Source organism: Taeniopygia guttata, chromosome 33 (genome assembly GCF_048771995.1).
Source record: "Taeniopygia guttata chromosome 33, bTaeGut7.mat, whole genome shotgun sequence".
Taxonomy (NCBI): Eukaryota; Metazoa; Chordata; class Aves; order Passeriformes; family Estrildidae; genus Taeniopygia; species Taeniopygia guttata.
Window position 1 is genome coordinate 886239 of NC_133058.1, and position 23804 is coordinate 910042.

At 53.4% G+C, this 23804-nt stretch overlaps 1 protein-coding gene across 1 annotated transcript in view; it reads right to left on the reverse strand.

The window, feature by feature from the left end:
- Nucleotides 1-23804, reverse strand: part of MEGF8 (multiple EGF like domains 8) — a 120544-nt gene that overhangs the window by 12534 nt on the left and 84206 nt on the right. The window contains exons 38-45 of the mRNA XM_072920700.1: nt 23101-23335; nt 19855-19969; nt 16243-16453; nt 11684-11898; nt 7098-7362; nt 5404-5566; nt 3333-3525; nt 559-729 (exon numbers count right to left, since the gene is read on the reverse strand). Of these exons, the coding sequence (XP_072776801.1) occupies nt 559-729; nt 3333-3525; nt 5404-5566; nt 7098-7362; nt 11684-11898; nt 16243-16453; nt 19855-19969; nt 23101-23335 (1568 nt within the window). The remainder of the gene's footprint in view (nt 1-558; nt 730-3332; nt 3526-5403; nt 5567-7097; nt 7363-11683; nt 11899-16242; nt 16454-19854; nt 19970-23100; nt 23336-23804) is intronic.

Consider the following 23804-nt stretch of genomic DNA (forward strand, 5'->3'; position numbering starts at 1 on the left):
TATCCCCACCCCCAAGGTGTGTCCAGGTGTGTCCCCACCCCCCAGGTGTGCCCAGATGAATCCCCAGGTGTGTCCACGCTCCCCAGGTGTGCCCAGGTACATCCCCAGGTGTGCCCAGGTGAGTGCCCAGGTGTATCCCCCATCCCCCAAGTGTGCCCAGGTCAGTCCCCAGGTGTTCTCAGGTGAGGGCCCACACCCCAGGTGTGCCTAGGTGTGTGCCCAGGTGTATCCCCACACCCCAGGTGTATCCCCATGTGTGCTCAGGTGTGTCCCCAGGTGTGTCCCCGCTCCCCAAGTGTGCCCAGGTGAGTTCCCAGGTGTGTCCCCACCCTCCAGGTGTGTCCCCAGGTGTGTCCCCCCCCCAGGTGAATCCCCAGGTGTACCCCCAGGTGTGTCCCCACCCCCCAGGTGAGTTCCAAGGTGAATCCCCAGGTGTGCCCAGGTGTGTCACCACCCCCCAGGTGTGCCCAGTTGTGCCCCCCACCCAGGTGTGCCCCCAGGTGTGCCCCCCCAGGTGTACCCCCAGCTGTCCCCCCCCCGTTTCCCTCAGGTGCTCACCAGGTGTGGCTCCAGGGGGTACCTGTCGGGCTGGCGCCGGTGCCGCTCCAGGTCGGCGCGGCTCAGGCAGACGTCGGCGCGGTGGCGGCAGAAGGAGCGGCAGGTGAGGCAGGTGCCCCCCCCGAGGGCGGTGCCCACGAACAGCGGGCGGCAGCGCTGGCACTGCGGGCCCTGCAGGTGTGCACAGGTGTGGTACAGGTGTGTTACAGGTGTGTGAGTGTGCACAGGTGTGTTACAGGTGTGCACAGGTGTGTTACAGGTGTGTTACAGGTGAGGCAGGTGCCCCCCCCGAGGGCGGTGCCCACGAACAGCGGGCGGCAGCGCTGGCACTGCGGGCCCTGCAGGTGTGCACAGGTGTGTTACAGGTGTGCACAGGTGTGGTACAGGTAACCCCACCTGGCACCCAGGTAACCCCACCTGGCACCCAGGTAACCCCACCTGAGCCCACCTGACACCCAGGTAACCCCACCTGAGCACCCAGGAAACCCCACCTGGGCACACCTGGCACCCAGGTAACCCCACCTGGCGCCCAGGTAACACACCTGGCACCCAGGTAACCCCACCTGGCACCCAGGTAACCCCCCTGGCACCCAGGTAACACACCTGGCACCCAGGTAACACACCTGGCACTCACCTGGCACCCAGGTAACCCCACCTAGCACCCAGGTAACCCCCCTGGCACCCAGGTAACACACCTGGCACCCAGGTAACCCCACCTGGCACTCACCTGGCACCCAGGTAACACACCTGGCACCCAGGTAACCCCACCTGGCACCCAGGTAACCCCGCCTGGCACCCAGGTAACACACCTGGCACCCAGGTAACACACCTGGCACCCAGGTAACCCCACCTGGCACCCAGGTAACACACCTGGCACCCAGGTAACACACCTGAGCTCACCTGGCACCCAGGTAACACACCTGGCACCCAGGTAACCCCAGCTGGCACCCAGGTAACCTCACCTGAGCCCACCTGGCACCCAGGTAACCCCTCCTGGCACCCAGGTAACACACCTGGCACCCAGGTAACACACCTGGCACCCAGGTAACCCCACCTGGCACCCAGGTAACACACCTGGCACCCAGGTAACCTCACCTGGCACTCACCTGGCACCCAGGTAACACACCTGGCACCCAGGTAACCCCACCTGGCACCCAGGTAACCACACCTGGCACCCAGGTAACCCCACTTGGCACCCAGGTAACACACCTGGCACCCAGGTAACACACCTGGCACCCAGGTAACCTCACCTGGCACCAGGTAACACACCTGGCCCCAGGTAACCCCACCTGGCACCCAGGTAACACACCTGGCCCCAGGTAACCCCACCTGGCACCCAGGTAACACACCTGGCACCCAGGTAACACACCTGGCACCCAGGTAACCCCACCTGGCACACCTGGCACCCAGGTGACCCTGCCCAGCCCACCTGGCACCCAGGTAACCTCACCTGGCACCCAGGTAACACACCTGGCACCCAGGTAACCTCACCTGGCACCCGGGTAACCCCACCTGGCACCCAGGTAACCCCACCTGGCACCCAGGTAACACACCTGGCACCCAGGTAACACACCTGGCACCCAGGTAACCCACCTGGCACCCAGGTAACACATCTGGCACCCAGGTAACACACCTGGCACCCAGGTAACCCCCACCTGGCACTCAGCTGGCACCCAGGTAACACACCTGGGCACACCTGGCACCCAGGTAACACACCTGGCACCCAGGTAACCCCCACCTGGCACTCACCTGGCACCCAGGTAACACACCTGGCACTCACCTGGCACCCAGGTAACACACCTGGCACTCACCTGGCACCCAGGTAACACACCTGTGCCCAGGTAACCTCACCTGGCACTCACCTGGCACCCAGGTAACACACCTGGCACCCAGGTAACACTCACCTGTGCCCAGGTAACACTCACCTGGGTGTTGTTGCGGCACTGCAGACAGGTGTCCATGGCGTGGGGCCCGGCGCAGTCGCTGTGCCCGTTGCAGGCGCAGGTAACGCCGCAGTCGGGCACCCACCCAGGTAACCCCTCCTGGCACTCACCTGGCACCCAGGTAACCTCACCTGGCACTCACCTGGGTGTTGTTGTGGCACTGCAGACAGGTGTCCGTTGCGCGGGGCCCGGCGCAGTCGCTGTGCCCACCCAGGTAACACACCAGGTAACACACCTGGCACACCTGGCACTCACCTGGGTGTTGTTGCGGCACTGCAGACAGGTGTCGGTGGCGCGGGGCCCGGCGCAGTCGCTGTGCCCGTTGCAGGCGCAGGTAACACCGCAGTCGGGCACCCACCCAGGTAACACACCTGGCACCCAGGTAACCTCACCTGACACCCAGGTAACACACCTGGCACTCACCTGGCACCCAGGTAACCCCACCTGGCACCCAGGTAACACACCTGGGCACACCTGGCACCCAGGTAACACACCTGGGCACACCTGGCACCCAGGTAACACACCTGGCACCCAGGTAACCCACCTGGCACTCACCTGGGTGTTGTTGTGGCACTGCAGACAGGTGTCTGTTGCATGCGGCCCGGCGCAGTCGCTGTGCCCACCCAGGTAACACACCTGGCACCCAGGTAACCCCACCTGGCACCCAGGTAACACACCTGGCACACACCTGGCACCCAGGTAACCCCTCCTGGCACCCAGGTAACACACCTGGCACCTAGGTAACTCACCTGGCACCCAGGTAACCCCACCTGGGCACACCTGGCACCCAGGTAACACACCTGGCACCCAGGTAACCCACCTGGCACTCACCTGGGTGTTGTTGTGGCACTGCAGACAGGTGTTGGTTGCATGCGGCCCGGCGCAGTCGCTGTGCCCGTTGCAGGCGCAGGTGACGCCGCAGTCGCTGCCCACGAAGCCGAAGTGGCAGCGGCACCTGTCGGGCTCCACGCAGGTGCCGTTGGCGCAGCCCTGGCGGCACACGGGGCGGCACTCACCTGTGCGGCTGGGCGGGGCACACCTGGTTAGGGGGGGTGCCCGGGCACACCTGGGCAGGGGGAGGGGCGCTGGGGCACACCTGGGGCACACCTGGGCACACCTGGGGGACACCTGGTCAGGGGAGGGGCGCCTGGGCACACCTGGGCACACCTGGGGCACACCTGGGCACACCTGAGATACACCTGGGGCACACCTGGCCAGGGCGGGGCTGGGGGCACACCTGGGGCACACCTGAGATACCTGAGATACACCTGGGGCACACCTAGGCAGGTCAGGGGAACCTGGGGCACACCTGGGGCACACCTGGGGCACATCTGGTCAGGGGAGGGGCGCCCGGGCACACCTGGGCACACCTGGGAAGGGGAGGGGCGCCCGGGCACACCTGGGGCACACCTGGGGCACACCTGGGCACACCTGGGCAGGGGGAGGGGCTGGGGGCACACCTGGGCACACCTGGGCAGGGGGAGGGGCGCCCGGGCACACCTGGGGTACACCTGGGCACACCTGGTCAGGAAGGGGTGCTGGGGGCAGCTGCGGTACACCTGGGCACACCTCGGGCACACCTGGGATACCTGAGATACACCTGGGGCACACCTGGGCAGGGAGGGGCTGGGGGCACCTGGGCACACCTGGGGCACACATGGGCACACCTGGGCAGGGAGGGGCTGGGGGCACCTGAGATACACCTGGGGCACATCTGGGACACACCTGAGATACACCTGGGGCACACCTGAGATACCCAAACCCATCCCTCACCTGCCCAGGTGTGTCCCTGCCCCGCCCAGGTGTGTCTCTGCCCCTCCCAGGTGTGTCCCTGCCCCGCCCAGGTGTGTCCCTCACCTGCCCAGGTGTGTCCCTGCCCTGCCCAGGTGTGTCCCTCACCTGCCCAGGTGTGTCCTCACCTGTCGGGGCTGTACCCCTCCCGGCAGGCGCAGGTGAAGCCCTCGGGGTGTGTCCCTCACCTGCCCAGGTGTGTCCCTGCCCTGCCCAGGTGTGTCCCTGACCTGCCCAGGTGTGTCACTCACCTGTCAGGGCTGTACCCCGCCCCATCCCTCACCTGCCCAGGTGTGTCCCTCACCTGCCCAGGTGTGTGGCTCACCTGTCGGGGCTGAACCCCTCCCGGCAGGTGCAGGTGAAGCCGTCGGGGAGGTCGCGGCACACCTGGCTGGGCCCGCAGGTGTGTCCCTGCCCTGCCCAGGTGTGTCCCTCACCTGCCCAGGTGTGTCCCTGTCCCACCCAGGTGTGTCCCTGTCCCACCCAGGTGTGTCCCTCACCTGCCCAGGTGTGTGGCTCACCTGTCGGGGCTGAACCCCTCCCGGCAGGTGCAGGTGAAGCCCTCGGGGTGTGTCCCTGTCCCACCCAGGTGTGTCCCTGCCCCACCCAGGTGTGTCCCTCACCTGCCCAGGTGTGTCCCTGTCCCACCCAGGTGTGTCCCTGTCCCATTTCTCACCTTCCCAGGTGTGTCATTCACCTGTCGGGGCTGAACCCCTCCTGGCAGGCGCAGGTGAAGCCCTCAGGGTGTGTCCCTCACCTGCCCAGGTGTGTCCCTCACCTGCCCAGGTGTGTCCCTGCCCTGCCCAGGTGTGTCCCTGTCCCACCCAGGTGTGTGGCTCACCTGTCGGGGCTGTACCCCTCCCGGCAGGCGCAGGTGAAGCCGTCGGGGAGGTCGCGGCACACCTGGCTGGGCCCGCAGGTGTGTCCCTGCCCTGCCCAGGTGTGTCCCTGTCCCACCCAGGTGTGTCCCTGCCCCGCCCAGGTGTGTCCCTGTCCCATTTCTCACCTGCCCAGGTGTGTCCCTGTCCCACCCAGGTGTGTCCCTCACCTGCCCAGGTGTGTCCCTGCCCCGCCCAGGTGTGTCCCTCACCTGCCCAGGTGTGTGGCTCACCTGTCGGGGCTGTACCCCTCGCGGCAGGCGCAGGTGAAGCCGTCGGGCAGGTCGCGGCACACCTGGCTGGGCCCGCAGGTGTGGTGCCCGTTCTCGCACTCGTCCTCGGGGGGGCAGCTCAGGAAGGCCCAAACCTCCCCCGGCCCGCAGGTCTCGGACGCACCTGCGCAGGTAACCCGGAAGTGAGGCCGGAAATTCCCAAAATTCCCAAAATTCCCCCAAAAAATCCCCAAAATCCTATAAAAACATCAAAATTTCTACAAAAAAAACCCCAAAATTGCCCCCCAAAACTCCAAAATTGGCCCAAAAAACGGCCCCAGGGAAGGTCCTGCACACCTGGGTCACACCTGGCGCAGGTAACCCGGAAGTCAGAGTGGAAATTCCCCAAATTCCCAAAATTCCAACCAAAAATCCCAAAAATCCTACAGAAAATACCACCCCTCCAAACCCCCTTTAAATGCCCCAAAATCCCCCAGAAATCCCCCAAAGTTTTCCCCAAACCCCCCAAATTATTCCCAAAACCCCCCAAATCTTCCCAAAATTCCCCAAAATTCCCATTTTTTCCCCAAAATTCCCAAATGTTCCCCAAAAATCCCCCAAATTCTCCCTAAACCCCCCCAATGCCCATAAAACACCCCCATAAAATGCCCCCAAAACCCCCTTTAAATGCCCCAAAACCGCACAAAACCCCCCAAATTTCCCCCAAAACCCCCAAAAATCCCAAATTTTCCCCCAAAAATCCCAATTTTCCCCCCAAAATTCCCAAATTTTCCCCAAAAATCCCCCAAATTCCCCCTGACCCCCCCCAATGCCCATAAAACACGCCTGTAAAATCCCCCCAAAACCCCCTTTAAGTGCCCCAAATCCCCCGAGAAACCCCCAAATTTTTCCCGAAACCCCCAAAAATCACATTTTTTCCCCAAAATTTCCAAATTTTCCCCAAAAATCCCCAAAAATCCCCCAAATCTCCCCTAAACCCCCCACAATGCCCATAAAACACCCCCCTAAAATGCCCCCAAAACCCCCTTTAAATGCCCCAAAACCCCCTTTAAATGCCCCAAAACCGCACAAAACCCCCCGAAATCCCCAATTTTTCCCAAAATCCCCGTTTTTATCCCCAAATCCCTCTCCTCACCGTTCAGGGCCCCGCTGATGCCGCCCTGGATGCAGCGCCCGGCCCCGCTGTGCCCCCCCCGGGCGCACCTGAGCCCCCCCAAACCCCCTTTAAATGCCCCAAAACCCCCCCAAACCCCCCCAAACCTCCACAAAATCCCCCAAAATTCACATTTTTTCACCAAAATTCCCAAATTTTTCCCAAAACCCCACAGAAAATCCCCCAAATTCCCCCCTAAACCCCCCCAATGCCCATAAAACACCCCCATAAAATGCCCCCAAAACGCCCACAAAACCCCCTTTAAATGCCCCAAAACCACCCAGAAACCCCCCAAATTTTTCTCGAAAACCCCCAAAAATCCCAAATTTTCCCTGAAAATCCCCAAATTTTCCCCAAAAATCCCCAAAATTCTCCCTGAACCCCCCCAATGCCCATAAAACACCCCCCAAAACCCCCTTTAAATGCCCCAAAACCCCCTTTAATTGCTCCAAAACCCCCTTTAAATGCCCCAAAACCCCCCAAATTTTTCCCAAAACCCCCAAAATTCCCAAATTTTCCCGCATTTCCCCCAAATCCTGACCTGTCAGGGGCCCGCTGATGCCGCCCTGGAGGCAGCGCCCGGCCCCGCTGTGCCCCCCCCGGGCGCACCACCCGCAGCGCGGCCGCCGCAGGCACTGGGAGCACTGGGACGCCCCCCCGCACTCGGGGGGGGAGGGGCAGCGCTCGGGGGGGAGGGGAGACCCCCCGGGGGGGAGGGGAGACCCCCTCCCCCACCCCCCCCCCCGCAGGAGGCGGCCGCAGCCCCCGGCCAGGCAGAGCAGGGGGGCGAAGCTGGGGCTCAGGCACTGGGGAGGAAAGGGTTAAATGGGGTTAGAAATGGGTCAGAAACGGCCCCAAATCCACCTGAAATTGCCCCAAAATCCCACCCGAAAAATCCCAAATTAAAAAGCCCCAAAAACCCACAAAGAACCCCAGAAAAGCGCCAAACAGCCCAAAAAAACCCCCAAAAAACACCCCCAAAAATACCCAAAAGAATTCCCAAAAAAAACCCCAAAAATCCCAAAAAGAACCCTCCAAAAGAATTCCCAAAAGAATTTCCAAAAAAAAACCCCAAAAAAATCCCCAAAAAACCCCGAAAGAGCCCAAAAAAACCCCCAAACAACACCCCTAAAATCCCCAAAACAATTCCCAAAAGAATTCCCAAAAGAATCCCCAAAAATCCCCAAAAGAACCCCCTAAAAATCCCCAAAAGAATTCCCAAATAAATCCCTAAAAGCCCCAAAAGAATTCCCCAAAAAAATCCCTAAAAGCCCCAAAAAACACCCCCAAAACACCCCAAAAAACACCCCCCAAAAAGCCCCAAAATCCCCCAAAAGCGCCCCCGGCCCGGCAGCGCAGGGGGGCAAAGCTGGGGCTCAGGCACTGGGGAGGAAAGGGTTAAACGGGGGTTAAATAGATCCAAAATGGCTCAAAAATAACCCGAAATTGCCCCAAAATCCCACCCAAAAATCCCAGAATTAAAAACCCCCAAAAAACCACGAAGAACCCCAGAAAAGCGCCAAAGAGCCCAAAAAAACCCCCCCAAAAAACCTCCAAAATTCCAAAAAGAACCCCCCAAAAGAATTCCCAAAAATCCCCAAAAGAGCCCCAAAAACACCCTCAAAAAAACCCCAAAAATCCCCTTAGAACCCCCCCAAAAGAATTCCCAAAAGAACCCCCCAAAAACCCCCAAAAAACACCCCCAAAAAGCCCCAAAAGAATTCCCAAAAATCCCCAAAAGAACCCCAAAAATCCTCCAAAAAAGCCCCAAAAAAAGCCCCCAAAATCCCCAAAGCGCCCCCGGCCAGGCAGCGCAGGGGGGCGAAGCTGGGGCTCAGGCACTGGGGAGGAAAGGGTTAAATGGGTTAGAAATGGGTCAAAATTAACCTGAAATTGCCCCAAAATCCCACCCGGAAAATCCCAGAATTAAAAACCCCAAAAAAGCCACAAAGAACCCCAGAAATAGGGCAAAGAACCCAAAAAAACCCCAAAAAACACCCCCAAAATTCCCCAAAAAAAACCCAAAGATCCCCTAAGAACCCCCCCAAAAGAATTCCCAAATAAAACCCCAAAAAAAACCCCAAAAAAACCCCCAAAATCCCCAAAGAACCCCCCAAAAGAATTCCCAAAAAAAACCCCCAAAAAATCCCCAAAAGAATCCCCAAAAGAACCCCCCAAAAACCCCCAAAAGAATCCCCAAAAAAACCCCAAAACCCCCAAAGCGCCCCCGGCCCGGCAGCGCAGGGGGGTGAAGCTGGGGCTCAGGCACTGGGGAGGAAAGGGTTAAATGGGGGTTAAATAGATACAAAATGGTTCAAAAATAACCCGAAATTGCCCCAAAATCCCACCCGGAAAATCCCAGATCAATAAACCACAGAAGAACCCAAAACCCTCCAAAAAGCCCCCAAAATCCGCCCCCAAAAGCCCCCCAAAACCCCAGAAGAACCCCCCAAAAAAGCTCCAGAAAAGCCCCAAAAAAAGCCCCAAAAAAGCCCCCAAAAGAGCCCCCAAAAAACACCCCCCAAAAAAACCCAAAAGAGCCCAAAAAAACACCCAAAAAGCTCCGTAAGAGCCTGAAACAATCCCCCAAAAAACACCCCGAGAAGTCCCCGGAAGAGCCCCAAAAAAGCCCCAAGAAACCCCCCCAAAAAAGCCCAAAAAACACCCCCCAAAAATTCCCCCAGAAAACCCCAAAATGCCCAAAATACCCCCAAAAGAACCCCCCCAAAAGCCCCAAAAGAATCCCCCAAAAAACCCCAAAAGAACACAAAAAGCCCCAAAAATCCCCAAAAATGCCCCCGGCCCGGCAGCGCAGGGGGGCGGATTTGGGGCTCAGGCACTGGGGAGGAAAGGGTTAAACGGGTTAGAAATGGGTCAAAATTAACCTGAAATTGCCCCAAAATCCCACCTGAAAAATCCCAGAATTAAAAACCCCAAAAAAGCCCCGAAAGAGCCCAAAAAAACCCCCAAAAAACACCCCCAAAAATCCCCAAAAGAACCCCCCACAAAAATCCCCAAAAAACCCCTCAAAAGAATTCCCAAAAAAAACACGCAAAAAAAACCCCCCAAAAAACCCCAAAAATCCCCTAAGAACCCCCCGAAACAATTCCCAAAAAAAACCCCAAAAATCTCCAAAAGAACCCCCCAAATGCATTCCCAAAAAATCCCCAAAAAAAACCCCCAAAAATCCCCAAAAGAATTCCCAAAAAAAAGCCCCCAAAAATCCCCAAAAGAATTCCCCAAAAAAACCCCCAAAAATCCCCAAAAGAATTCCCAAAAGAACCCAAAAAGCCCCAAAAGAATCCCCAAAAGAACCCCCCAAAACTCCCCAAAAGAATTCCCAAAAAAACCCCCAAAAGCCCCAAAAAAGCCCAAAAGAATTCCCTCAAAAAAATCCCCAAAAGCCCCAGAAGAATTCCCAAAAAAACCCCTAAATCCCCAAAAGAGTCCCCAAAAGAACCCCCCAAAAAGCCCCAAAAGAATCACCAAAAGAATTCCCCAAAAAGCCCCAAAAAAAATCCACCAAAAATCCCCCAAATCCCCAAAAAGCCCCAAAAATCCCCAAAGCGCCCCCGGCCCGGCAGCGCAGGGGGGCGGATTTGGGGCTGAGGCACTGGGGAGGAAAGGGTTAAACGGGGTTAGAAATGGGTCTGAAATAACCCGAAATTGCCCCAAAATCCCACCCGGAATGTCCCGGATCAATAAACAGAGGAAAAATGGGGAAAATGGGGAAAATGGGAAAAATGGGGAAAAAAGGGGAAAAAATAGAAAAAATGGGGGAAAAATGGAAAACATGGGGGAATAGGGGGGTGAAAATGGAAAAAAAATGGAAAAAACTGGGAAAAATGGGAAAAAAATCTTAAAAAATGGGAAAAAAAATCTTGAAAAAATGGGAAAAAATGGGGGAAAATCTGTTTTGGGGACATTGGGGAAAAATGGGGAAAAATGGGGGAAAAATAGGGGGAAAAAAATTTTAAAATGGGGAAAAATTGTAAAAAAAATGGGAAAAAATGGGGAAAATGGGAAAAACATGGAAAAAAAGGGAAAAAATGGGGAAAAAATGGGGAAAAAAGTGGGAAAAATATGAAAGAAATGGGAAAATGGGCGAAAATATCTTTAAAAATGGGAAAAAATTGGATAAAATGGAAAAAATTGAAAAATATGGGGAAAAAATTGGGGAAAATGGGGGGAAAATGGGGAAAAAATCTTAAAAAATGAGAAGAAAATGGGAAAAAATGAGGAAAAAATAGGGAAGAAAGTGAAAAAATGGAGAAAAAAATGGGGGAAAAAATGGGAAAAAATGAGAAAAAATGGGAAAAAATGGGGGAAAAAATGGGAAAAAATGGGGAAAAAAGGGGGGAAAATGTCTAAAAAAATGGGGGAAAATTGTAAAAAAAAGGGGGAAAATTGTAAAAAAATGGGGGAAAAATGGGGAAAAAATGGGGGAAAATAAAAAAAAATAGGGAAAAAATGGGAAGAAATCGTGAAAAATGGGGAAAAATGGGGAAAAAATGGGGAAAAATGGGGGAAAATAGGGGGAAAAATATTTTAAAAATGGGGGAAAATTGTAAAAAAATGGGACAAAAAGGGGAAAAAATAGGAAAAATGGGGGGAAAATGGGAAAAAATGGGGGAAAAATAGGGTAAAATGGGAATAAAATGAAAAAAAATGGGAAAAAATGAGAAAAAAATGGGGGAAAATGGGAAGAAATTGGGAAAAATGGGGAAAAAATGGGGGAAAATGGGGGGAAAATGGGGTAAAAAATCTAAAAAAATGGGAAAAAAACGGGAAAAAATGGGGGAAAATGGGGGAAAAATCTTTAAAAAATGGGGAAAAATGGGAAAAAAATGGGGGAAAATATCTTTTAAAAATGGGGAAAAAATGGGAAAAAATGGGAAAAAATGTGGAAAAAAATCCAAAACGAAAAGGTAAAAAATGGAAAAAAATAGGGAAAAAATGGGGAAAAATGAGAAAAAAATTGGAAAAAATGGGGGAAAAACTGGGAAAAAATGGGAAAAAAATGGGAAAAAATCGGGAAAAAATGGGAAAAAATGGGAAAAAACTGGGAAAAACTTGGGAAAAATTAAAATACAAAGGTAAAAGTGTGTGAGGATCAGGTGAGCGTACCTGTCTGAGTGCCAGGCTCCAGAGGCAGTGCTGCCAGCCGCCGTCGGCGCCCGCCGATGCCAGGCACGCGGCGCAGGTGCGCTGCAGGTGGCACGGCCGCGGGCACGGCAGCGGCGGCGCCGACTCCACCGGCATCGGCGACACGTTCAGCAGAGAGTGGCTGAAGCACGTCCACTCGTAGGCCGGCTGCACGCTCAGGATGCGGCGCGTCTCACCTGGGCACAGGTGGGCACGGGTGGGCACAGGTGGGCACAGGTGAAGTCTTACACGTAAAGGGTTTAATGAACCCCCCCAGTTTAACTTCAGTGGTTCTTACTGGTTCTTACTGGTCCCTAATTCATCCCAGCCCCATGCTCAGGATGCGGCGCGTCTCACCTGGGCACAGGTGGGCACAGGTGGGCACTCACAGGTGGGCACAGGTGAGGTCTTACAGGTAAAGGCTTCAGGGAACCCCCCCAGTTTGGCCTCACTGGTTCTTACTGGTCCCTAATTTATCCCAGACCCACACTCAGGATGGGGCGGGTCTCACCTGGGCACAGGTGGGCATGGGTTGGCACTCACAGGTGGGCACAGGTGAAGTCTCACAGGTAAAGGGTTCAATGAACCCTCCCAGTTTGATTTCAGTGGTTCTTACTGGTTCTTACTGGTCCCTAATTCATCCCAGCCCCACACTCAGGATGCGGCGCGTCTCACCTGGGCACAGGTGGGCACAGGTGGGCACAGGTGGGCACTCACAGGTGGGCACTGACAGGTAAAGGAGTCAGGGAACCCCCCCAGTTTGATTTCAGTGGTTCTTACTGGTTCTTACTGGTCTGTACTGGTCACTAATTCATCCCAGCCCCACACTCAGGATGAGGCGGGTCTCACCTGGGCACAGGTGGGCACTCACAGGTGGGCACAGGTGGGCACAGGTCAGGTCTCACCTGGGCACTCACAGGAACCCCCCCAGTTTAACTTCAGTGGTTCTTACTGGTTCTTACTGGTCCCTAATTCATCCCAGGTACATGGTCAGGATGGGTCAGGTCTTACCTGGGCACAGGTGGGCACAGGTGGGCACAGGTGGGCACAGGTGAAGTCTCACAGGTAAAGAGTTCAGGGAACCCTCCCAGTTTAACTTCAGTGGTTCTCACTGGTTCTTACTGGTCCCTAATTCATCCCAGACCCACGGTCAGGATGGGTCAGGTCTTACCTGGGCACAGGTGGGCACAGGTGAGGTCTCACCTGGGCACAGGTTGGCACTCACAGGTAAAGGATTCAGGGAACCCCCCCAGTTTGACTTCAGTGGTTCTTACTGGTTCTTACTGGTCCCTAATTCATCCCAGCCCCACGCTCAGGATGCGACGGGTCTCACCTGGGCACACGTGGGCACAGGTGGGCACTCACGGGTGGGCACAGGTGGGCAAAGGTCAGGTCTCACCTGGGCACTTACAGGAACCCCCCCAGTTTAACTTCAGTGGTTCTTACTGGTTCTTACTGGTCCCTAATTCATCCCAGGTACATGGTCAGGATGGGTCAGGTCTCACCTGGGCACAGGTGGGCACGGGTGAGGTCTCACCTGGGCACGGGTTGGCACTCACAGGTAAAGAGTTCAGGGAACCCTCCCAGTTTGGCCTCACTGGTCTGTACTGGTCTGTACTGGTCTGTACTGGTCCCTAATTCATCCCAGCCCCACGCTCAGGATGGGTCAGGTCTCACCTGGGCACACGTGGGCACAGGTGGGCACAGGTGGGCACAGGTTGGCATTCACAGGTAAAGAGTTCAGGGAACCCCCCCAGTTTGGTTTTGGTGGTTCTTACTGGTCTGTACTGGTCTGTACTGGTCCCTAAATGTCCCTAATTCATCCCAGCCCCACGCTCAGGATGCGCCGCGTCTCACCTGGGCACAGGTGGGCACGGGTGGGCACAGGTGAGGTCTCACCTGGGCACAGGTTGGCATTCACAGGTAAAGAGTTCAGGGAACCTCCCCAGTTTGACTTCAGTGGTTCTTACTGGTTCTTACTGGTCCCTAATTCATCCCAGACCCACGCTCAGGATGGGGTGGGTCTCACCTGGGCACAGGTGGGCACAGGTGGGCACAGGTGAGGTCTCACCTGGGCACTCACGGGTAAAGGATTCAAGGAACTGCCCCAGTTTGGCCTCACTGGTTTGTACTGGTCTGTACTGGTCTGTACTGGTCCCTAATTGATCCCAGGTACATGGTCAGGATGGGTCGGGTCTCACCTGGGCACGGGTGGGCACTCACAGGTGGGCACAGGTGGGCATGGGCAGGTAAAGCTTCAGGGAAACCCCCCCAGTTTGGCCTCACTGGTTTGTACTGGTTCTTACTGGTCTGTACTGGGGCTGGGTCTCACCTGGACCCCAAATATTCCCAAAAATCCCCAAATTCTTTTGGGAATTGCTCACCTGTCCTCTTGAACTGCCGAGTCCACTCCTCAAACCTCCTGGAATGGCCCCAAATCCCCCTTAAACCACCCCAAAAACTCCCCAAACTTCCTAAAATACCCTAAAAAATCGCCAAAAATCCACAGAAAATCCGAAATATCCCCAAAAAATTCCCAAAAATTCCCGAAATTCCCTACCTGTCTTCTTGAACTGCCGAGTCCACTCCTCAGACCTCCTGATACCTCCCAAAATCACCAAAAATCTCCAAAAAATCCCCAAAAAATCGTCTAAAATCCCTAAAAAAAGGCCAAAAATCCACAAAAAATTCCCTAAAATTCCCAAAATTCCCGGAAATTTTCTGGAATCCGCTCACCTCTTCTCTCGAACTGCCGAGTCCACTCCTCAAACCTCCCGATACCATCCCAAAATCACCAAAAGTCTCCCAAAAACCCCCCAAAATTCGCAAAAAATCCAAAAAAATCCCTAAAAAAATTGGCAAAATTCCCAAAAAATTCCCAAAAATTCCCAAAATCCCCACCTGTCCTCTTGAACTGGCGTGTCCACATGCACCTGCCGGCGCCGGCGCACCGGGGGCAGTCGGGGGCATTCCAAACCCCCAAATCCACCCCAAACTTCCTAATATCCCTAAAAAATCGCCAAAAATCCTCAAAAATCCCAAATATTCCCAAAAATCTCCCAGAATTTTTTGGGAATCGCTGACCTGTCCTCTTGAACTGCCGTGTTCACTACTCAAAACTCCCCAAATCCCCTGAAACCTTCACAAAATCCCCAAAAATCCACAAAAAATCCCCAAAAAATCGCTAAAAATCCCCAAAATCCCCAAAAATCGCCAAAAATTCCCAAAAATCCCCGGAATTTTTTGGGAATCGCTCACCTGTCCTCTTGAACTGCCGTGTCCACTCCTCAAACCTCCTGATACCTCCCAAAATCACCAAAAATCCCCCAAAATCCACAAAAATCCCAAAAAAATCCTCAAAAATTCCCAAAAATTCCCGAAAAATCCCCAAAAATTCCCAAAAATCCCCGGAATTTTTTGGGAATTGCTCACCTGTCCTCTTGAACTGCCGGGTCCACTCCTCAAACCTCCCTAAATGCCCCAGAAACCTTCACAAAATCCCCAAAAATCTCCAAAAAATCCCCCAAAATTTGCAAAAAATCCCCTAAAAATCCAAAAAAATTCCCAAAAATCCCAAAAAATTCCCAAAAATTCCCGAAATTCCCCACCTGTCCTCTTGAACTGCCGTGTCCACATGCACCTGCCGGCGCTGGCGCACCTGGGGCAGTCGGGGGCCCCGCAAACCCCCAAATCCACCAAAAATCTCCCCAAATCCACCCCAAACTTCCTAAAATCCCCCCAAAAAATCCAAAAAAAATCCCAAAAAATCCTCAAAAATCCCAGAAAATTCCCAAAAATCCCTGGAATTTTTTGGGAATAGCTCACCTGTCTTCTTGAACTGGCGTGTCCACTCCTCCAAACTCCCGATAGCATCCCAAAATCACCACAAATCTCAAAAAAATCGCCAAAAATCCACAGAAAATCTCCAAAAAATCGCCAAAAATTGCCAAAAATCCCAAATATTCCCAAAAATTCCTGGAATTTTTTGGGAATTGCTCACCTGTCCTCTTGAACTGCCGGGTCCACACCTGAAACCTCCCTAAATGTCCCAGAAACCTTCACAAAATCCCCCAAAAAGTCCAAAAAAATCCCCCAAAAATCGTCTAAAATCGCCAAAAATCACCAAAAATCCACAGAAAATCCCTAAAAATTCCAAAAAAATTCCCAAAAATCCCCAAATTTCCCCACCTGTCCTCTTGAACTGCTGAGTCCACTCCTCAAACCTCCCAATACCATCCCAAAATCACCAAAAATCTCCAAAAAATCCCCCAAAATCTGCAAAAAATGCCTTAAAAAGGGCCAAAAATCCCCAAAAACTCCCCCAAAAATTCCCGAAAATTCCCAAAAATTCCCAAAATTGCTCACCTGTCCTCTTGAACTGCTGAGTCCACTCCTCAAACCTCCCAATACCATCCCAAAATCCCCAAAAAATCCAAAAAAATCCCTAAAAAATCACCAAAAATCCCTAAAAACTCCCTAAAAATTCCCAAAAAATTCCCGAAAATCCCAGAAAATTCCCAAAAATTCCCAAATTTTCCTACCTGTCCTCTTGAACTGCCTTGTCCACATGCACCTGCCGGCGCTGGCGCACCTGGGGCAGTCGGGGGCCCCACAGGCGGCCTCGGAGCAGTTTTGGGGCGCGAAGATTTCGCGCTGGTTGATGCGACAGTCGTTCTCCCGGCGGCAGCTGGAGCCCGCCCCGATGCACGCGCCCTCGGGGCAGTTGGTGCACCACTTGCACGCCGGGGGGCCCTGTTTGGGGAGAAAAAAGGGGGTTTTGGGAAAAAAACAAAAAAAAAATGGGGGTTTTCGGTGAAAAAATGGGGATTTTAGGTGGAAAAATGGGAAAAAAAGGGGAAAAAATGGAGATTTTTGTGGGTTTTTGGTGTGTAAAATGGGGTTTTCAGGAGGTTTAGGGTGTCTCAAGGAGTCTTGGATGTCCAAAATTGGGGTTATGGAAAGATTTGGGTGAAAAAATGGGGATTTTGGGAAAAAAAAAATGGGGATTTTAGGTGAAAAAATGGGGATTTTGGGGTGGTTTTGGGAGGTCTCAGTCCTGGGGAGGTTTTGGGGTCTCAGGGGGTCCCGGGTGTCCAAAATTGGGATTTTGGGGAGGTTTGGGTGAAAAAATGAGGATTTTGGGAAAAAAAATGGAGATTTTGGGTGAAAAAATGGGGATTTGGGGGTAAAAATGAGGAATTTGGGGGAAAAAAGGGGATTTGGGGGTTTTTGGGGGGTCTCGGGGCTCTGGGGAGGTTTTGGGGGTCCCGGGCTCGATGCCGCGCCCTCGGGGCAGTTGGTGCACCACTTGCACGCCAGGGGACCCTGTTTGGGGAGAAAAACGGGGGTTTTGGGAAAAAAACAAAAAAAAAATGGGGGTTTTTGGTGAAAAAATGAGGAATTTATGTCAAAAAATGGGGATTTTAGGCGGAAAAATGGGGAAAAAATCGAGATTTTTGTGGGGTTTGGCAAATAAAAATGGGGGTTTTGAGGGTGTCAAGGAGTTTTGGATGTTCAAAATTGGGGTTATGGGGAGATTTGGGTGAAAAAATGGGGATTTTGGGAAAAAGATTGAGATTTTGGGTGAAAAAATGGGGATTTTAGGTGGAAAAATGGGGACTTTATGGGGGTTTTTGTGAAAAAAAAAAATGGGGGTTTTGAGGGTCTCAAGGAGTCCTGGATGTCCAAATTTGGGGTTATGGGGAGGTTTGGGTGAAAAAATGGGGATTTTGGGAAAAAATTTGGAGATTTTAGGTGAAAAAATGGGGATTTTAGGTGGAAAAATGGGGATTTTATGGGGGTTTTTGTGAAAAAAAAAATGGGGTTTTGAGGGTCTCAAAGAGTCTTGGATGTTCAAAATTGGGGTTTTGGGGAGATTTGGGTGAAAAAATGGGGATTTTGGGAAAAAAAATGGAGATTTTAGGTGAAAAAATGGGGATTTTAGGTGGAAAAATGGGGAAAAAATCGAGATTTTTGTGGGTTTTTGGCGAATAAAATGGATTTTTGGGAGGTTTGGGGGGTCTCATGGAGTCCTGGGTGTCCAAAATTGGGGTTATGGGGAGGTTTGGGTGAAAAAATGGGGATTTTGGGAAAAAAATGGAGATTTTTGGGAAAAAAAAATGGGAAAAAATCGAGATTTTTGGGGATTTTTTTGGTGAAAGAAATGGGGGTTTGGGGAGGTTTTCGCAGGCTCAGAGGGGTCCCCAGGGGTCCTGGGTGTCTAAAATTGGGGTTTTGTAAAGATTTGGGTGAAAAAATGAGGATTTTGGGAAAAAAAATTGGGGATTTTGGGGTAAAAATGAGGAATTTGGGGAAAAAAAGGGGATTTGGGGGTTTTTGGGGGGTCTCGGGGCTCTGGGGAGGTTTTGGGGGTCCCGGGCTCGGTGCCGCGCCCTCGGGGCAGTTGGTGCACCACTTGCACGCCGGGGGACCCTGTTTTGGGGAGAAAAAAGGGGATTTTGGGAAAAAAACAAAAAAAAAATGGGGGTTTTCGGTGAAAAAATGGGGATTTTAGGTGAAAAAATGGGCATTTTCTGGGGGGTTTTGTGAAAAAAATGGGGTTTTGGAGGGTGTCAAGGAGTCTTGGATGTTCAAAATTGGGGTTATGGGGAGGTTTGGGCGAAAAAAGGGGATTTTGGGAAAAAAACAAAAAAAAAATGGGGGTTTTCGGTGAAAAAATGGGGATTTTAGGTGGAAAAATGGGGAAAAAATCGAGATTTTTGTGGGGTTTTGGCAAATAAAATGGGGTTTTTGGGAGGTTTGCAGTGTTTCAGGGAGTCCTGGATGTCCAAAATTGGGGTTTTGGGGAGATTTGGGTGAAAAAATGGGGATTTTGGGAAAAAATTTGGAGATTTTAGGTGAAAAAATGGGGATTTTAGGTGGAAAAATGGGGATTTTGGGGCGGTTTTGGGGGGTCTCAGTCCTGGGGAGGTTTTGGGGTCTCAGGGGGTCCCAGGTGTCCAAAATTGGGATAAATGGGGATTTTAGGTGAAAAAATGGAGATTTTGGGAAAAACAATGGGATTTTGGATGAAAAAAAGGGAATTTTGAGGTAAAAAGGAGGAATTTGGGGAAAAAAAGGGGATTTGGGGGTTTTTGGGGGGTCTCGGGGCTCTGGGGAGGTTTTGGGGGTCCCGGGCTCGGTGCCGCGCCCTCGGGGCAGTTGGTGCACCACTTGCACGCCGGGGGACCCTGTTTGGGGAGAAAAAAGGGGATTTTGGGAAAAAAACAAAAAAAAAATGGGTATTTTCGGTGAAAAAATGGGGATTTTAGGTGAAAAAATGGGGAAAAAATCGAGATTTTTGTGGGTTTTTGGCAAAAAAAATGGGGTTTTTGAGGGTGTCAAGGAGTCTTGGATGTTCAAAATTGGGGTTATGGGGAGATTTGGGTGAAAAAATGGAGATTTTGGGAAAAAATACAGAAAAATTTTCGGTGAAAAAAACGTGGATTTCGGGAAAAAAATGGCGTTTTAGGAATGGTTTGGGGATATTTTTGTGCTGTTTTTGGGATATTTTGGGAATATTTTGGGGGTATTTTGGGATATTTTGGGGATATTTTTGGTCTGGTTTGGGGATATTTTGGGGATTTTTTTTGGGGTTTTTTGGGGATATTTTTGGGATATTTTGGGCTGGTTTTGGGATATTTTAGGGATGTTTTGAGGATATTTTAGGGCTGGTTTTGGGGCTGTTTTTGGGCTGTTTTTGGGGATATTTTGGGGGTGTTTTTGGGATATTTTGGGGATATTTTTGGGATATTTAAGGGATATTTCTTAGATATTTTTGGGCTGTTTTTGGTCTGTTTTGGGGATATTTTTGGGTTGTTTTTGGTCTGTTTCGGGGACGTTTTTGGTCTGTTTTGGGGACGTTTTTGGGCTGTTTTTGGGATATTTTGGGGCTGTTTTTGGGGATATTTTTGGGATATTTTGGGGATATTTTGGGGATATTTTGGGAATATTTTTAGGATATTTTGGGGATATTTTGGGATATTTTTGGGATATTTTTGGTCTGTTTTGGGGCTGTTTTTGGGGATATTTCTGGGATATTTTTGGGCTGTTTTTGGGGATATTTTTGGGATATTTTTGGGCTGTTTTAGGGCTGTTTTTGGGATATTTTTGGTCTGTTTTTGGGGTGTTTTGGGGTGTTTTTGGGGTCTCACCGCGCCCCCCAGGGGGTGCTGGGCCAGGCACTCGCTGCAGCTCCGGAGGCGCCGACACTCGTGGGGGTCCCGTGGGGAGGGGGCGCAGGGGGCGGGGATGGGGGAGCACCCCAACCTGGGGGTCATTTACATCTCATTTACATCTCATTTACATCTCATTTGCATCTCATTTACATCCCAGTAGCGCCCCGAAACCATCCTCCCAAACTCTGCCCCAAATCCCCCGGAAATCTCCCCAAAATTCTCTTTAAACTCCCCCAGGACCCTCAGGTTTCTCCCCAAATCCCCCCGAAATTCTGGATTTTCCCCCCAAAAATCCCAATTTTCCCCTAAACCCCCCAAATCCTCCCCAAATCCCCCAAAATCTCCTCTAAACCCCCCAAATCCTTCCTAAACCCCCCAAATCCTCCCCAAATCCCCCAAAATCTCTTCTAAACCCCCCAAATCCTCCTCAAATCCTCCCCAAACCCCACTAATATTTTTTAAGTTCCCCCAAATTCTCTTCAAACCTCCCCAAATCCCCAATTTTTACCCCCAAATCCTCTCTTCATCCCCTAAAATCCCCCGTTTTTTCCCAAAATCCCCCAAATCCTCCCTAAACCTCCCAAAATCTCCCAATTCCCCCTTTTAAACTCCCCCAAATCCCCCCCAAACCCCCTCAAATCCCCCAAAATCTCCTCTAAACCCCCCAAATCCATCCTAAACCCCCCAAATCCCCCCTAAACCCCCCAAATCCATCCTAAACCCCCCAAATCCCCCCTAAACCCCCCAAATCCTCCCCAAACCCCCCAAAATCTCCCAATTCCCCCCTTTAAACTCCCCCAAATCCCCTCCAGACCCCCCAAGTCCCCCCTAAATCCCCCCAAATCCCCCCCTAAACCCCCCAAATCCCCTTTAAACCCCCCAAATCCCCCAAATCCCCCCCAGACCCCCCAAATCCTCCCCAGACCCCCCAAATTTCACCTCTGAGCCTCCGGGGCCCCCCGGCAGCGCCCCCCGCACCAGGCGCAGGCGCCCCCCGAGCCCCCAAATCCCCCCCAAATCCCCCCCAAATCCCACTTAAACCCCCCAAATCCCCCCTAAACCCCCAAAATCCCCCCCAAATCCCCCCTAAACCCCCAAAATCCCGCAAATCGTCCCTTAATTCCCCCCCAAATCCTCCCTAAACCCCCCAAATCCCCCCCCAAATCCCCCCCAAATTTCCATTAAACCCCCCCAAATCCCCCCCAAACTCCCTGATTTTTTTCCCAAATCCCCCCCAAATCCCCTTTAAACCCCCCAAATCCCATTTAGACCCCCCAAAATCCCCCCCAGACCCCCCAATTCCCCCCCAAATCCCCCCAAATCCCCCCTAAATCTCCATTAAACCCCCCCAAATCCCCCTCAAATCCCCCCAAATCACCCCCAAATCCCTTCCAGACCCCCCCAGACCCCCCAAATTCCCCTAAATTTCACCTCTGGGCCTCGGGGGCCCCCCGGCAGCGCCCCCCGCACCAGGCGCAGGCGCCCCCCGAGCCCCCAAAACCCCCCCAAATCCCCCCTAAACCCCCCCAAACTCCCCAAATCCCCCCAAGACCCCCCAAATCCCCCCCAACCCCCCCCCAAACTCCCTGATTTTTTCCCCAAATCCCCCCCAAATCCCATTTAGACCCCCCAAATCCCCCCCAAATCCCCCAAGACCCCCCAAATCCCCCCCAAATCTGCCCAATTCCCCCCCAAATCCCCCCCAAATCCCCCCCAAATCCCCCCCAAATCCCTTCCAGACCCCCCCCAAACCCCCTCAGACCCCCCAAAATCACCGATTTCCCCCCAAATTTCACCTCTGGGCCTCGGGGGCCCCCCGGCAGCGCCCCCCGCACCAGGCGCAGGCGCCCCCCAAGCCCCCAAATCCCCCCCAAATCCCCCCAGACCCCCCAAATCCCCTTTAAACCCCCCCAAATCCTCCCTTAACCCCCCCAAATGCCCCCTAAACCCCCTGATTTTTTCCCCAAATCCCCCCCAAATCCCCTCAGACCCCCCAAATCCCCCCCAAATCCCCTTCACACCCCCCAAATCCCCCCAGACCCCCCAATTCCCCCCCAAATCCCCCCTAAATCTCCATTAAACCCCCCCAAATCCCCCCTAAACCTCCCCAAATCCCCCCAAATCCCCTTTAAACCCCCCGAGACCCCCCAAACCCCCCCAAATCTGACCTTTGGGCCTCGGGGGCCCCCCGGCAGCGCCCCCCGCACCAGGCGCAGGCGCCCCCCGAGCCCCCAAATCCCCCCCAAATCCCCCCCAAACCCCCTCTAAACCCCCCAAATCCCCCCCAAATCCTCCCCAAATCCCCCCCAATCCCCCCTAAACCCCCCCCAAATCCACTCCAGACCCCCCAAATGCCCCCCAAATCCCCCCAAAACCCCCCCAAATTCCCTGATTTTTTTCCCCAAATCCCCCCAAATCCCCCCCAGACCCCCCCAAATCCCCTTTAAACCCCCCTAAATCCCCTTTAAAACCCCCAAATCCCCTCCAGACCCCCCAAATCCCCCCCAAATCTGCCCAATTCCCCCCCAAATCCCCCCAAATCCCCAAAAATCCCCCCCAAATCCCCTCTAAACCCCCCCAAATCCCCCAAAATTCCCCCAAATCCCCCCCAAACCCCCCAAAATCCCCCCCAAACTCCCTGATTTTTTCCCCAAACCCCCCCAAATCCCCCCCAAACTCCCTGATTTTTTCCCCAAACCCCCCCAGACCCCCCAAAATCGCCAATTTTCCCCCAAATCCCCCCAAATCTGACCTCTGGGCCTCCGTGGCCCCCCGGCAGCGCCCCCCGCACCAGGCGCAGGCGCCCCCCGAGCCCCCAAATCCCCCCCAAATCCCCCCTAAACCCCCCAAATCCCCCCCAGACCCCCCAAAACCCCCCAAATCTGACCTCTGAGCCTCGGGGGCCCCCCGGCAGCGCCCCCCGCACCAGGCGCAGGCGCCCCCCGAGCCCCCAAATCCCCTTTAAACCCCCCCAAACCCCCTTTAAAACCCCCAAATCCCCCCCAGACCCCCCAAATCCCCCCCAAAATTCCCCAAATCCTCCCTTAATCCCCCCCAAATCCCCCCTAAACCCCCCCAAATCCCCCCAAATCCCCTCTAAACCCCCCCCAAATCCCCCCAAATCCCCCCAAAATCTCCATTAAACCCCCCCAAATCCCCCCCAAACCTCCCGAAATCCCCCCCAAATCCCATTTAGACCCCCAAAATCCCCCCAAATCTCACCTCTCCGCCTCCAGAGCCCCCCGGCAGCGCCCCCCGCACCAGGCGCAGGCGCCCCCCGAGCCGTTGCAGCGTTGGGGGTCCGGGAGGGCCCCGCAGGGCTCGGGGGGCACCCGCAGCCCCCAGAGCCCCCCCAGGACGCCCCCGTTGAAGCCCCCCGAGAGGAAGAGGAGCCCCCCGAGCTGGGCCAGGGCGTGGCCCACCGCCCCCGGCATGGGGGGGCCCACCACCGACGGCTCTGGGGGTTCGGGGGGAAAATGTCAAAATTTAACCCGAAAAAATACCTAAAATACACCAAAAATCCCCCCCAAATACCCCAAAAATCCCCCCAAAATTTCCCCAAAATACTCCCAAAAAACCACCTAAAATACCCCAAAAATCCCCCCAAAATACCCAAAAAATTTAACCTGAATTCCTCCGAAATTTCCCCAAAATTCCCACCAAAATCCTCCAAAAGTCCCCAAATTTCCTCCCAAAATTCCCCAAAAGTCCCCCAAAATTCTACAAAAATTTCCCCCAAAATTTAACCTGAGTTCCTCCAAAATTTTCCCCAAAATTCCCACCAAAATCCTCCAAAAGTCCCCAAAGTTCCCCCCAAAGTTCTTCAAAAGTCCCCAAAAATTCCCCAAAAATTCCCCCAAAATTTAACCTGAATTCCTCCAAAATTTCCCCAAATTCCCACCAAAATCCTCCAAAAGTTCCCCCCA